This window comes from Mesoplodon mirus, assembly GCF_964341445.2.
Source record: "Mesoplodon mirus genome assembly, chromosome: 11".
In the NCBI taxonomy this organism is placed as follows: domain Eukaryota; kingdom Metazoa; phylum Chordata; class Mammalia; order Artiodactyla; family Ziphiidae; genus Mesoplodon; species Mesoplodon mirus.
In genome coordinates this window covers 86,033,987-86,048,439 of record NC_138987.1, presented here as the reverse complement: position 1 = coordinate 86,048,439, position 14,453 = coordinate 86,033,987, and the positions used below count along the sequence as shown (strand labels likewise).

At 37.7% G+C, this 14,453-nt stretch overlaps 1 protein-coding gene across 1 annotated transcript in view; it reads right to left on the bottom strand.

Annotated features, from left to right (window-relative positions):
- Window positions 1-151: 151 nt before the first annotated feature.
- RECQL (RecQ like helicase) overlaps window positions 152-14,453 on the bottom strand; it is a 34,729-nt gene continuing 20,427 nt past the window's right edge. The window contains exons 7-15 of the mRNA XM_082636072.1: window positions 10,024-10,190; window positions 9,189-9,270; window positions 7,980-8,128; window positions 7,770-7,887; window positions 6,865-7,003; window positions 3,026-3,117; window positions 1,500-1,719; window positions 1,041-1,170; window positions 152-446 (exon numbers count right to left, since the gene is read on the bottom strand). Of these exons, the coding sequence (XP_082492198.1) occupies window positions 294-446; window positions 1,041-1,170; window positions 1,500-1,719; window positions 3,026-3,117; window positions 6,865-7,003; window positions 7,770-7,887; window positions 7,980-8,128; window positions 9,189-9,270; window positions 10,024-10,190 (1,250 nt within the window). The 3' untranslated portion in view covers window positions 152-293. The remainder of the gene's footprint in view (window positions 447-1,040; window positions 1,171-1,499; window positions 1,720-3,025; window positions 3,118-6,864; window positions 7,004-7,769; window positions 7,888-7,979; window positions 8,129-9,188; window positions 9,271-10,023; window positions 10,191-14,453) is intronic.

Below are 14,453 nucleotides of genomic sequence, written 5' to 3'. Positions count from 1 at the left end.
AGATAGTTATATGAACTTATTCTCTTAAGTATTTTACATTTAAAGGGTTTTACATTAAAATGATTTATTTTTCCCTTGTTTCATACTGTAAATTTATACAATTCATGATCTCAAAATTTCAAAAGGTCTCAAATTCTCAAGTCTTCAATACTTAAGAAATAATTTCTGAAAATATAGCTCCATATGAATAAAATATTAATGAAATTGTCTTAAAATTAAACTTTTACTTAACTACAAAACTAATGGTGTATACATGCATAAACTTTTTCTTAGAAAATTTAGAAGCACTCATCTCATGCATTATCAATTTTTCTTTTCTTAGCCCCTGTAATCTTACAATCAGGTTGCTGAAGCATGTTCACCGAATTCTTCTGGAAGTTACTTGGAGATTTTTCTTCCCTTTTTTTATCAGCTCCTTCAGAATGACAACTTTGAGGTGATTCAGCCTATAAAACAACAGCAAGACAAACACTGGTAAAAATTCAGCTATTCCATTTTCTCAGGAGATTAATAATCTCAATCGTCCTGCTATATCACCTCTTTAATTAAGTGTCCAGTGGTCTTGTTTTTTATCTTCAAATTTCTTCCAGTATGCGCCCCATCTTAAATAGAAGGGGCTGTGCTGTCAAGACCGTAAAGAACACCTGACATGTCCTTAGACACACTGGTGCCTGGTGTGCTTTTGCGGGCTTGAGAGCAGTTAGTTTGTGACAGTGCTTTTCAACCTCTGCTGCGCAGGCAGACTTCTCAGCCAATAGTGACCACAAGCAAGGGCAGGGTGCCTCATAACATCAGACATTAAATGGAGTCTTCACATCCCAAAAGGTTGGAAACCCCTAGTCTATATTCTTCTACTCAATACCTCTACAGAACACAAAAGTAGGTTTTCTCTCTTCTATACCCAGATTCCAGGAAGAAAACTGACTTAATCTCTTCTTATGCTCCACTGGACCCAGGAGAGAACTAACTAGTTAAAGAAACGCATCCCATAAGCTTTAATGTCTTTTTCAAATATATAAAAATTAAAAATTAACAGCTACCCTGAAACAGCTCTGCATGGGCTTCTTTACTTGCATGGTAATAACATGTTCCTCATTGTTCAGAAGATTAGCTTTAGGTCCTATTTTCAGATATGAGATGGTAGCATAAGCTGTAAAACTGTAGTCTTCTCTGCAGAAGATAAAGGCCAACAATCAGGTTTTGACAAATCGCAGACAACAAACTGAAATTTATAAAAAAAAATAAGTGCAATAATTCTAAGTAACACTGATATGAAATATAAAACTTTTAGTATAAAAATGCAGTTTATCTTTGTAGAAAGTATTTTAGTTTTGTGCTTTTTTGACATACAGTAATCAAAGTTTGAATTTGTTTACTAGGTAAATTTTGCATAGTGTTTAAAAGTTCTTATGAAACAACCACAAAACCATTCTGCTGCAGTTATAAAAATGAGAATCATAAAGACAACATGAAAGGGCAAGAAATGGGTTTGTATATACTTGAGATACTGCCGTATAAGAAAGTGCGCAATAATTTTCTCCAGGTCTTCACGAGGAAGTGCAGGAGGAGCAACACCTGCTACTCTCAATTTCGCTGCACCCTTTCCCATCCAAGAGTCGATCAGTTTCAGTGGAGTGAGCTTTTCTTTCAGTTCCTCTGCCTGCTCCAGGATCTTGATTAGGTCCCTGCAGTACGCTGTTACATTTTTTCTTTCAAATGCTGTAATGACAGAGGCATGGTTACAGGTGAATGGGATTTCAAAATTAGGGCAAGGATAGGCTGTCCTAAGTGGTTAGACTGGTTTAAAAAGTAAGTCTTCACCCAGTGTGAGCCACCCTAAACACTGATTTGTTTCTATGTTCTGAACTAAGACTACTGCTCAAGTCTCTTATCACTAGATTAAGCTATAGTCTCTGTAAGACACTGTGAGATTTAAGTGATGTAAAGAAAATAATCTGGTTATCAGAAGGCCTTTGGGTATGCTCTAGGAACCAAAGAGTGTCAGCCAAACATGATTATGACAAATACTTAGCGGTGATCACAGGCCAGTCAGTCTGTTCTTCATGTTACCTGATGCGTGCTCATTAAGCAATATTCTGACAACCGGTATGGCTTCCTAGGGACTCTAATTTCATGACAAGAATGTCGTGGACAGTTATTCCCAATTACTGATACTAACACTCCGATGTATGTATCAGGCTTTTGTTAATTTGGGCAGTATAAAATAATCTAATAAACACAGTTTTCTCTAGCTGCAAAGTTAAAATTGTGACCTTCATCGACCCAGGCATCAGAACTCAAAGAGGAATGGGTTAGTCCAGCTCTTCCAATAATACACATACACACAGGATTTTAAAAAGTGAAAAGATAGCACCAACACACTGCTAAATTAGTGTCTTATGAGTGAGTGGTTAGCCATTATCTGGATCAAAAATGATATGCTATAGTCTCTATTTTGCACTATATTTCTCTTTCCAATCAGTAACTATAAAGCATTAGAGATTATCACAAGAGGTTAGCGTTCTCTTACTTAAAATAGTATTTCTATTCAGAAGGTTTTTAAACTTTTCCCTTCATTTCTTAAAAATTTAACATGTCAGGTTTCCCTGGTGGCGCAGTGGTTGAGAGTCCGCCTGCCGATGCAGGGGACACGGGTTCGTGCCCCAGTCCGGGAAGATCCCACATGCCGCAGAGCGGCTGGGCCCGTGAGCCATGGCTGCTGAGCCTGCACGTCCGGAGCCTGTGCTCCGCAATGGGAGAGGCCACAACAGTGAGAGGCCCGTGTACCGCAAAAAAAAAAAAAAAAAAATTTAACATGTCCTCAGTGTAGCAACATAAAATAAATGCATACACATGTGGCTTTTAATTTTGCCTCTGTTTCAAACCTTTGTGTTGTCACTCTTGAATCTGGGGAATTCTATTCACACCTTGCTTATTCTTTTAAATCCATTTTGGGTGTCTAATATTGCCCTCATGTATTCCTACATATAAATATTAGCCTATAAGGATTTAAAAAACAACTCACAAATCTCTTTACAGCAATTATCACACATTTTGTTGCATGTTTCTGGGCTCCATACTTCATCAAAATGTTGAGCTATCAACACACGGCGACAGCTGCAAACACATCAGAAATACAAATTATCAAATAATTAACAGAGTTTTAAGAATCCCTATTTTAAAATACAGTTATATACTGTATTAATTTCCTATTGCTGCCATAACATTACCACAAACTTGGTGGCTTAAAACAACACAAATTTATTATCTTACATTTTGTAGGTTAGAAGGCTGACATGTGTCTCACTGGATTAAAATCAAGGTGTCAGCAGGGTTGGATTTCTCCTGGAGGCTCTTGGGGAGAATCTGTTTCCTTGCCCTTTCCAGACTCTGAAGACTGCCTGCATTCCTGGGCTCATGGCCCCCTTTCCTCTATCTTCAAAGCCAACAACAGTGGGTTAAGTCTTCACATCACTCTGACATCTTATGCCTCCTTCCACATTTAAGAACCCTTGTGATTATAGTGGGTCCACCCAAATAATTCAGGATTACCTCCCTATTTTAAGATCAGCTGACTGCAACCTTAATTCCCTCTTGCCATGTAAAGTAGCACACTCACAGGTTCCAGGGCTTCAGATGTGGACATCTTTGCATGACCATTATTCTGCCCACCATGTATAATAATTTTCTCCATATGTTGTTAATAGACATTGCTTTCAAAAAATTGTCTGAGATGCAGTATTTCACAACTACAGGCATACTTGTTTTACTGCAGTTGCTTTACTGTGCTCTGCAGATACTGTGTTTTTTACAAATTGAAGGTTTGTGGCAACCCTGCATTGAGCAAGTCCATTGGCACCATTTTTCTAACAGCATTTGCTTCATGCCTCTGTGTCACAATTTCATAATACTCGCAATGTTTCAAACTTTTCCAATATTATTCTATTGTTATGGTGAGCTGTGATCAGTAGTCTGAATTACTACTACAATTTGCTGAAGGCACAGATGATGGTTGGCATTTATTAGTAATAATTTTTAAATTAAGGTATGTACCTTATTTTTATAGACATAATCCTATTGCACACTTAACAGATTATAGTATAGTGTAAAAATAACACATATGCACTGGGAAACCAAAAGATTCATGTCACTTGCTTTACTGCAATATTCAGTTTATTGCAGTGGTCTCAAACTGAAACTGCAATATCTCCAAGGTATGCCTGTATTAAGAGACTCTTCCTGATAGCAGTTTCTTATATTTTACAGTATCAGTTTGAGTCTAAACCCCAAAATATGCTTCATGGGGGCTACTGGATATTGGATATTTTAAGGAAGTTTTCGTTTTCTCATTTTTTAAACTAGATTATTGTGGCATCCATAGGAAAGAAATGCCATTTTCTATCATGGTCTAATTGTTGCTTATTTCAAAAATTTTGAGTCATTTTTATATGATAGGCTTATATGATAGGCAATAAGACTACAAAGATGACTGAGACTAAAAATAGTAATTGTGGGGGAGAGGAGTACAAATGCAGGATTGTTAAAATGCATTTGAAATTAAGAGACCAGCAACTTAAAACAATCATGTATATATAGAGAGAAATTGCCACATATAAACCTCATGGTAACCACAAACCAAAAATCTATTATAGATAAACACACAATAAAGAAAAAGGAATTCAAACATAATACTAAAGATAGTCATCAAATCACAAGAGAGCAAAAGAAGGAACAAAAAAGACCTACAAAACCACCCCAAAACAATTAGCAAAATGGCAGTAAGTACATACCTATCAATAATTCCATTAACTGTAAATGGACTAAATGTTCCAATCAAAAGACACAGAGTGGCTGAATGGATACAAAATCAAGACCTGCATATATATGCTACCCACAAGAGATTCACCCCAGCTCTAAAGATACCCATAGAATGAAAGGGGATGGAAAAAGGTATTCCATGCAAATGGAAATCAAAAGAAAGTGGGGGTGACAATACTCATATAAGACAAAACAGACTTTAAAAGGAAGACTGGGGGCTTCCCTGGTGGCACAGTGGTTGAGAGTCCACCTATCGATGCAGGAGACAGGGTTTGTGCCCCAGTCCGGGAAGATCCCACATGCTGCGGAGTGGCTGGGCCCATGAGCCATGGCTGCTGAGCCTGCGCGTCCACAGCCTGTGCTCCACAATGAGAGAGGCCACAACAGTGAGGCCCGGGTACCGCAAAATAAAAAAATAAAAAAATAAAAATAAAATAAATAAATGGAAGACTGTTACAAGACTCAAGAAGAACATTACATAATGATCAAGGAGTCAATCCAAGAAGATATAACAATTGTTAATATATATACACCCAACGTAGGACCACCTAAATACATAAAGCAAATATTAACAGACAAAAAGGGAGAAACTGACAGTGACACAGTAATAGTAAGGGACTGTAATACCCCACTTACATCAATGGACAGATGATCCAGACAGAAAATCAATAAGGAAACACTGGCCTTAAATGACACATTAGATCAGATTGATTCAATAGATATATATAGAGAGAACATTCTATCCAAAAGCAGCAGAATACATATTCTTTTCAAGTGCACATGGAACATTCTCCAGGATAGATCACATGCTAGGCCACAAAACAAGCCTTGGTAAATTTAAGAAAAGTAAATAATCTCAATCATCTTTTCCAACCACAACACTATGAGACTAGAAATCAACTACAAGAAAAAAACTGCAAAAAACAAAACATGCAGGGGCTAAACAATATGCTACTAAACAACCAATGAATCACTGAAGAATCAAAGAAGAAATGCAAAAATACCTGGAGACAAATGAAAACTAAAACACAATGATTCATAATCTATGGAATGGAGCAAAAGCTTTCTAAGAGGGAAATTTATAGTGATATAATCTTACCTCAGGAAACAAGAAAAATCTCAGATAAACAGCCTAACCTTACACTTAAAGGAACTAGAAAAAGAAAGACAAACAAAACCCAAAGATAGTAAAAGGAAAGAAATCATAAAGATCAGAGCAGAAATAAATGAATTAGAGACTAAGAAAACAATGGAAAAGATCAATGAAACTACGAGCTGGTTCTTTGAAAAGATAAACAGAATTGATAAACTTTTAGCCAGACTCATCAAGAAAAAAAGAGCCCAAATCAGTAAAATCAGAAATGAAAAAGAAGTTACAACCAATACTACAGAAATACAAAAGATCAAAGAGACTACTATGAACAACTATTTGCCAATGGACAACCTAGATGAAATGGACAAATTCCTAGACATGTACAATCTCCCAAGACTGAAGGAGGAAGAAATAAAAAATATGGACAGACCAATTACCAGTAATGAAATTGAATCAGTAATTTAAAAACTCCCAAGAAACAAAAGACCAGGACTAGATGGCTTCAGAGGTGAATTCTACCAAACATTTAGAAAAAAGTTAACAGCTATCCTTCCCAAACAGAGAATGACTTCTTTTTTTTAGACTTAAGATACTTTTTTACTTTTATACAACTTTTAAAGGTTACTTTCCATTTACAGTTATTACAAAATATTAGCTATATTCCCCGTGTTGCAGTACCTCCCACACCCCAACCCCTATACTGCTCCTCCCCGACTCTCCCCACTGGTAACCACTACTTTGTTCTCTATATCTGAGAATATATTTTCTTAGATTCAGGCATCCTGCAGGTTCATGTACTGCTTCCCATCCTTCAGACATCTGCTTTTACTGGTTTGCACTTGATGTTTCACTAATGTATTTACTCACTTGAGTAAGGACTCAAAGTAATGTCATGTGCTTTCATACTGTGCTTGTCTTTAATTGACAAAAGTGACAAAAAGGTGTGTGCTTACTTGCTTATGTTTTGGCAGTATGACACCATCTCATAGAGCTTCTGTTGTCCCACATTCTCCATCACCACCATTGAACTTATCCTGAATATATCTCCAAAGCCATAATACAAAATACAGTCTGCTTTCATGTCATCTCGACCTGCAGTGGGAAGAATCTTGAGATTGCATAATTACTTTAAAAAGTCAAACATGCAAAAATAATATATAAAATTTGCTGGCAATATTTCGTAGTCTAAATATATATCTAGAAATTTCAGACAGAGCTGTGAAAGTTAATTTTTAACAGCTGCCCTCAAATTAAAAAAAAAATGACTAAAGAGATCTATCAATAATCAGCCTTACTAGCTTAAAAATGTGTCCATAAGTAATCCAGTTATTTAAATTATAGACTTGAAACCACTAATTAAAAACTCAGGAGGCAAAGATGGACATTTTAGCAAATATGAGAAGAAATAATTCATGACACTCCAATAGAACATAAATAAAATTTCTCCATAAGCAAATATAAAACTATAAAAAAGATTTCATTGTTTGTTATAAAAATACTAGCCAACAAAGAAGATTAAAAATACAGTATTATTAAACATCATTTATAGTGTTTTTAAAGTTCTTTAAAAATTATTTCTAGGGAACTTCCCTGGTGGTCCAGTGGTTAAGAATCCGCCTTCCAACGCAGGGGATGTGGGTTCAATCCCTGGTCAGGTAACTAAGATCCCATATGCTGTGGGGCAACTAAGCCCACGAGCTGCAACTACTGAGCCCGCACACTCTGGAGCCCACGTGCCACAACTAGAGAGAAGCCTGCGCACCACGAAAGAGCCCACACACTGCAACTAAGACCTGACACAGCCAAATAAATAAATAAACATTAAAAAAAATTATTTCTGGATGTGAGTTACACATACCTGCACGTCCACTCTCTTGGTAATAATTTTCCATGGATTTACTCATTGAATGATGAATAACAAACCTCACATCTGGTTTATCAATTCCCATACCAAATGCAACTGTTGCCACTACTACCTAAAATGTGTTAACATTTTATATATTAATTAAGTCAAGTTAAAATATATTCAAAGGTGAATTAGGCTTCTATTGAAGATCTGTTACTTAACCTGAATTTCATTAGCTGACCATCTTCTATGAACCTTGGTCTTATCTTCTGGTTCCATATTGGCATGGTATGCCCCCGCAGGAATCCCCAATTTCTGTAAACTAACTGTAACTTGCTCAGAGTCTTTCTGAGAAAAGCAATATATTATTCCTGTAGTAAAAGAAATGGTTAGATATATATAGTACATTCCTAGAAAATTTTTAACTCACACACTGAAGAGGCTGATAATTACAATGCATGGGGGAAAATAAGAATTATGAAAAATTCCAAGGCCCTGAACACATACTGATTTTTCAGTGTAATTCAAGGTCTGATCACCAACTTGCTCCAGAGCAGTAACAAGCCTGGAGCCACCAGTTTGGGTTCCCATTATCTCAGTTCTCTCTCCAACTTTATCTCCCACTACATAGTCTTTCTCAAACTGATGCCCCGCAGCTCCACAAGATGTTAACAAGCATGCTATGAGAAAAGAGTTTCATGTGCAAATAAGTTTGGGAAGGTTAACAAAGTTAGACAAACACGTGTGTCTCTTTGTTTGCAGGGCTGGTCAGAATTTCTAAGGTGCTGATACACCCTGGGACTCTGCAGGAGGAACAAACAGCTGCAGCCTTTCTTAAACTTATTTGACCCTGGAACTCCTTTTACCCATGGCCCCTATTAATATCTCCTGAAAATCTACAGAATAGTTTTAAACTGCTACTTTTACACCAACTCTTTGCTTTAGTAACACTTGTCTCTACATTAATCCTGGAACACATGTTATACACACTCTGAACTCCATCTATACTTAGCTCATTCAGTATGTACTGTTTATTTCTTCAATGTGTCCTTTACTATAAGGAACTATAGTTTCCATCCCTTTAGAAAGTCACTGCTTAACCTTCAATCTTATACACAGTGGATACTTACTAAATATGTGCTGTTGATAATTAACATTATGTCATTAGGTCCACTCTTTAATGCAATTAAGTGTAAATAAGCAAAAACAAATCAGTTTTATGACTCTAATAATCTGTGTAATTAGCAAATGCCACAGCTGATTTCTAAGATAACCAAGCAAATTAATTTTATCGTGATATTTTCAAGTATCTTCTGCCAAGCATTAATATTTCTAGTGCTAATCTTCTTCTCAGTGTATTAGTATAAATAACATGTGCTACTTTTGGAAAGTTCTCTCTCAGTCTTCAAACTTGGTTTGTGTCTATATTACCTGATTGCCCTTTGTATCTTCCATTAATGAGCTTTACAATATCCTCAATAAAATCTTCAGTGTTTGAGGGCTTCTGCCGAACCTAAAAAAAAAAGTTAACTTATTAAAAAGTAAATTAATGAGTACCATTCATGCAGTCGTTTACTTACAACTTTCAAGGCGCCACTCTTTCTTGGGCATGGTGTTTTTTTCTATTACTCTTTCACTCGCCCATCTGACCCTATCACCTCCCAGACGCTTCTTGATCCTTATTTTTGAATTTACCAGAGATGAGGAGGCACAGAAGCAGTGAATAACTTGTAAAGACAGAGACTTTTTAAATTTTCTGATGCTACTTTTGTAAAAATATAAACCATGGCAGAAACAACTAGTCAGTAAGAGCTCAGAAAAATATTAAGTCTATCCTTAAAAGGATTAGAAAGTAAAAACAGCTGTGAGGTTATTTACCTTTCAAGATTGTAATATCAAATAAAATCTAAATAGGGAGTATTAGCAAATCTTTAATGGTATATTAATTTTTGCATTATTTCGTAGTTAATTTCTATAGAGATGTCATTAGGGTCCTTAGTATCAATACATGCTTTCTCTCCATTCTTGCATAAGAAAGCATGTACGCAAGTTTAATGAGGCAGTGTTTTCTACTTAACCGAGCAAAGAATTAAATAGCACAGGAGATATACAAAGAAAGCATTCTTTAATAAGTCTGCTTATACTCACTTGATTTTTTTAAAACTTTTAAACATAATTAACTGTGACTTATGTAAACAAACATAATGAAAAAGTAACCTTTCTTCTGAAATCCTTCACAAAATAAATTGACATAAAAGTTACATACCTCATAATAGAGATTTGGCCGATTAAAAGAAGCTGTAAAAGTAAAACACTTTTCAACACACAGTATTTTCTGAGCATCCTTCAAAACATGGCTGGTCGCAGTTGCAGTCAGCCCAATTAGCGATGCATTGGGGAACTGCCGCTTCAAAATACCAAGGGCCTTATAATCTGGAAAAAAAAAAAATACAAAGTAGCCCTCTTCCTATACTTTAAGGAGTAAATTACATCTTCTAACATTCTGCAGATCATCAAGATGACTGCAATTTTACTTACACAGCCACCTATATCTAAGCTGTGGTTGCTGCCTAGCCTTGGTGATAGACAGGTTTTACTCTACTTTTAGCTGGTTCTTCAGAAACACTTCTTGGCCATAGGTGTCCTCAACAGGGAATACCACAACATTTCCAATCAGCTGAGCACGGGTCTATACCTGCTGAACAGTGGATTCGAGAGGCAGAGTGGGAGGAGCCATAGTGTTTGAATCTATGGCAACTGACGAGAGATAAAAAGACCATCAGTCAAAACCCTTCTACCACAGGTATCATCCAAGAGTGTCAAACTCAGAACAGGAAACGCTTGGTGAGGGCATTGGTTTTTATATAACTCACTTCAGGAAAGCCGTTCTGGGCTCATATTTATCAGACACATCTAAGTCACTAGATAAGTCGTCTATGAGTACACCCTTAAGTACTTAAACTACTTGGAGAAAAGTGAAAAAGAACTGTGGGAGAAATGGCTCAATGTTAGCATTGGGGCTAGATCACAGGGTGCTGTGCTAGATGGACCTACTGTCAACCCCAGTCGGCTGGGAACTCTATTCTATTTCCTGGATGGTTCCAAGTTACAGCTGGACCAGAAGAGGAACCTGTGTAAGGCCTGGGAGGCAGGAGGGAAGCAGCTGCTACACTCTCTGAAGGGCCTTCCCGGCAGATAGGATGGTGGACAAATGCCCAGCCAGTGCCAGCCTGTCCCAGTTCTTCCCCATTCCTCCTTCAGCTCTTCTTCCCAGCTGTAGGCTTCGCTGATCAACACTGGCCCCCTAGGTGCCTGGCAGCAGACCCACGGAGGTGACAGCTACTCAGAGGAAACTAACCAGAGACCTCGCCTGAGCTCCCCCTATGTGGCCCCTCTGGCAATGGCCATGCCAGTTGCAGATTTCCCTACAAGCTCTGGTTGGTCCTCCCACACCAGTGCTCCAGGACTAGCCAGTGACTTTTCTCTGATCCTCCAACTCCCCCTCCAGACCTTCCCTTCCCCAGCTCCTCCCACAACTGTGCAAGGTCTGCTTCCTAAAATAAATCTCTTATCCCTTAACATTCATAAGAGCTCGGCTTCCCTACCCAAACCCTGACTGATACTGTTACTCCAAAGAGTATAAAAAGGCAGGTTCAAGTAAGACTATGCACTGAACAGTTGGTTGATTCTAAGGAGCTAGAACTTTGTCCTATAGGAAATGAGGAGTCATGTGATTTTTCAAGCAGATAAAGGACACAGTCTATGTTTCAGGAATCGTCTTTTGGTGGAAGTGTGAAGGACGGGCTGGAGTAAAGCAGAAGGCTGAAGAAAGGGAGACGAGTTAAAAGGTGGCAATGACAGACTGGAAAACAAAAAATAGTGAATATGAAATAAGGCATGACACTGAGGATAAATCAGAAAGAAAAGACTGAAATACATGAACTGGAACCCCATAGGTCCTAGTGACTATTGAGATATGGTGGGGGGGGGGAAGAGTCCAAGATTCATCCATTCATCACCTGGCATATGTTGAACACTTTTAACTATGTGCCAACACCTAGAGACCTAGGCACCAGAGATAAAGTGAGAACAAGGCAAAGATGCTATGCAAACGGAACTACAATTCAAGCAAAGAAATCAGACAATGCAAGGAGTAAACCAATAAGTATCTGATTATCAGGGCATGGTAAGTGGTCATCATGATAACCTTATTGTAGCTGAAGTATAACATGTGAGGGGAAATTGGGCAGAGACAAACGGGGGACAGATCACATATGGTCTTAGGGACCCCAGTTAAGAATATAGATTTTATTCTAAGTACAAAGAGAATCTGCTGGGTAGTTTAGGGAGGGAAGTAACATGATGTGATTTGGTTGCTGGGTGGAGGATGAACTGTAAAAGGGTAAGACTGGAACAGAGACCAGCTAGGGAGCTAGTATAGTAGACTGGTGGAAAGGAGCCCAGCTGGACTTAAGAAATAGCAGTACAGACAAAGAGAAGTGGACAAGCTTGAGATTCAACTTAGAGGTGGAGGTGACAGGACTTGGTGCTGGACCGGATCTGCAGAGGTAGGATAAGTCAAGGACAATGTGCCACCATGAAGTTATTCATTCTCAGCTCCAACTCCACCCTTCTAGACTCTGCTTTGTGGTGTTGGAGTGGGGAATCTCTGCTTTGCCAGCTGGCCCTAGAAGCACAAAGTGCAAGGCTGGGGGAGGAAGAAGAGTGCTGCTCCTTCCAGTTTGGCTCCTGTGTGTTTGCTGGTGTCCTTGAGAATGTCGCCCCAGCAAGGTTTATCCACCGCTTAGCAGCAGCTGAATACACTTGGCAGTTTTCTAAGCTTTGGAGAACTGACTTCATCACAGGTCCACCCTATCTCTGCCTCCACAGACACCAGCACCAGGGAGCTGGGCCTCCCATAGGTCTAAGCGTCAGCTCCACAAGGCCCCTCCTCTAGGTTTCTAAATCTCATCAATCCCAAGCTTTTCTTCCTGTTCCCCCAGCCCTAGGGATGGTAGTTGCTTCTTCTAGCTTTTACCTCCATGATACGTTAGAGTTTTCTTTTTCTTTTTTCAGTTAGCTGCTTATAATCACTTTTTACTTAGTTAACAATTCTTTACATAATGTAATGTAAATTCTGTGTTCAAATAACTGGTATGGCTTTTGTCTTCTGACTAGACCCTGACTAAACAGATCTGCTAAAACTTTGGCTTGAGTAAATGTGTGAGTGGTTATTAAGTGATTTTCTAAGATAGGGAAGACTGAAGGGGAAATTGCTTGGGAGAACAGGGAGGAAGAGGGAAAGACATGGAGAAGGGGAGCAAATCAAAAGTTTTTGATCAAGAAAAAAAAAAAGGTTTTTGATCTCACACAGGAACAGGGCAAATAGTGATTCCCAGTTACAAGATAGAAGGAAAAAGAACAGGCCTTTGGGAGGCATTTAGTTGTAGTCACGCTAGTTGAGATACACATGAAGAAAGAGAAATTTTACAATGTCTTGAGACAAGTGAAAGTGGAAATACAACATACCAAAACTTACAAGAAGCAGCAAGAGCAGTTCTAAGAGGGAAGTTCATAGCAAAAAACATCTACATTAAGAAACAAGAAAGATCTCAAGTAAACAACCTAGCTTTACACCTCAAGGAATTAAAATAGGAAGAACAAACTAGGCCCAAAGTTAGCAGAAGGAAGAAAATAACAAAGATCAGAGTGGAAATAAAAGAAATAGAGACTAAAAAGACAACAGAAAAGATCAATGAAACTAAGAGCTGTTTTTCTGAAAAGATAAACAAAATAGACCAACTTGTTAGCCATACTCAACAAGAAAAAAGAGAGGACTCATATAAATAAAATCAGAAATGAAAAAGGAGACATAACAACTGATACTATGAAAATACAATTATAAGACACTATTGTAAACAATTATGTAGCAACAAATTCGAAAACTCAGAAGAAACAGATAAATTCCTACTAAAACCTATCAAAACTAAATAATTAAGAAACAGAAAATCTGAACAGACAAACCACTAGTAAGGAGATTGAATCAGTAATCAAAAACTTCCCAACAAACAAAAGTCCATGACCAGATGGCTACACTGGTGAATTCTACCAAAAATTTAAAGAAGATTTAATACTAGTCTTTCTCAAACTCTTATAAAACATAGAAGAGAAGGGAACACTTCCAAACTCATTCTACAAGGCTAGCATTATCCTGATACCAAAACCAAGAAAGAACACTACAAGAAAAGTTATGGGCCAATATCCATGACAAACACAGATACAAAAATCCTCAACAAAATATTAACAAACTAAATTCAGCAATACACTAAAAGGATCATACACCATGATGAAGTGAGATTTATTCCAGGATTGCAAGGATGGTTCAATATCTGCAAATCAATCAATGTGATATATACCACAGTAACAAAATGAAAGCTAAAAATCACATGATCATCTCAGTAGATGCAGAAAAAGCAAAATTCAACATGCATTCATGATAAAAAACTGTCAACAAAGTAGGTTTAGAGGGAACAAATCTCACCATAATAAAGGCCATATGTGAGAAGCCCACAGCTAACATCATACTCAATGGTGAAAAGCTGAAAACTATTCCTCTAAGATCACAAACAAGACAAGGATGCCTCCTCTCACTTTTATTCAACATAGATTGGAAGTCCTAGTCAATAATTAGGTAAG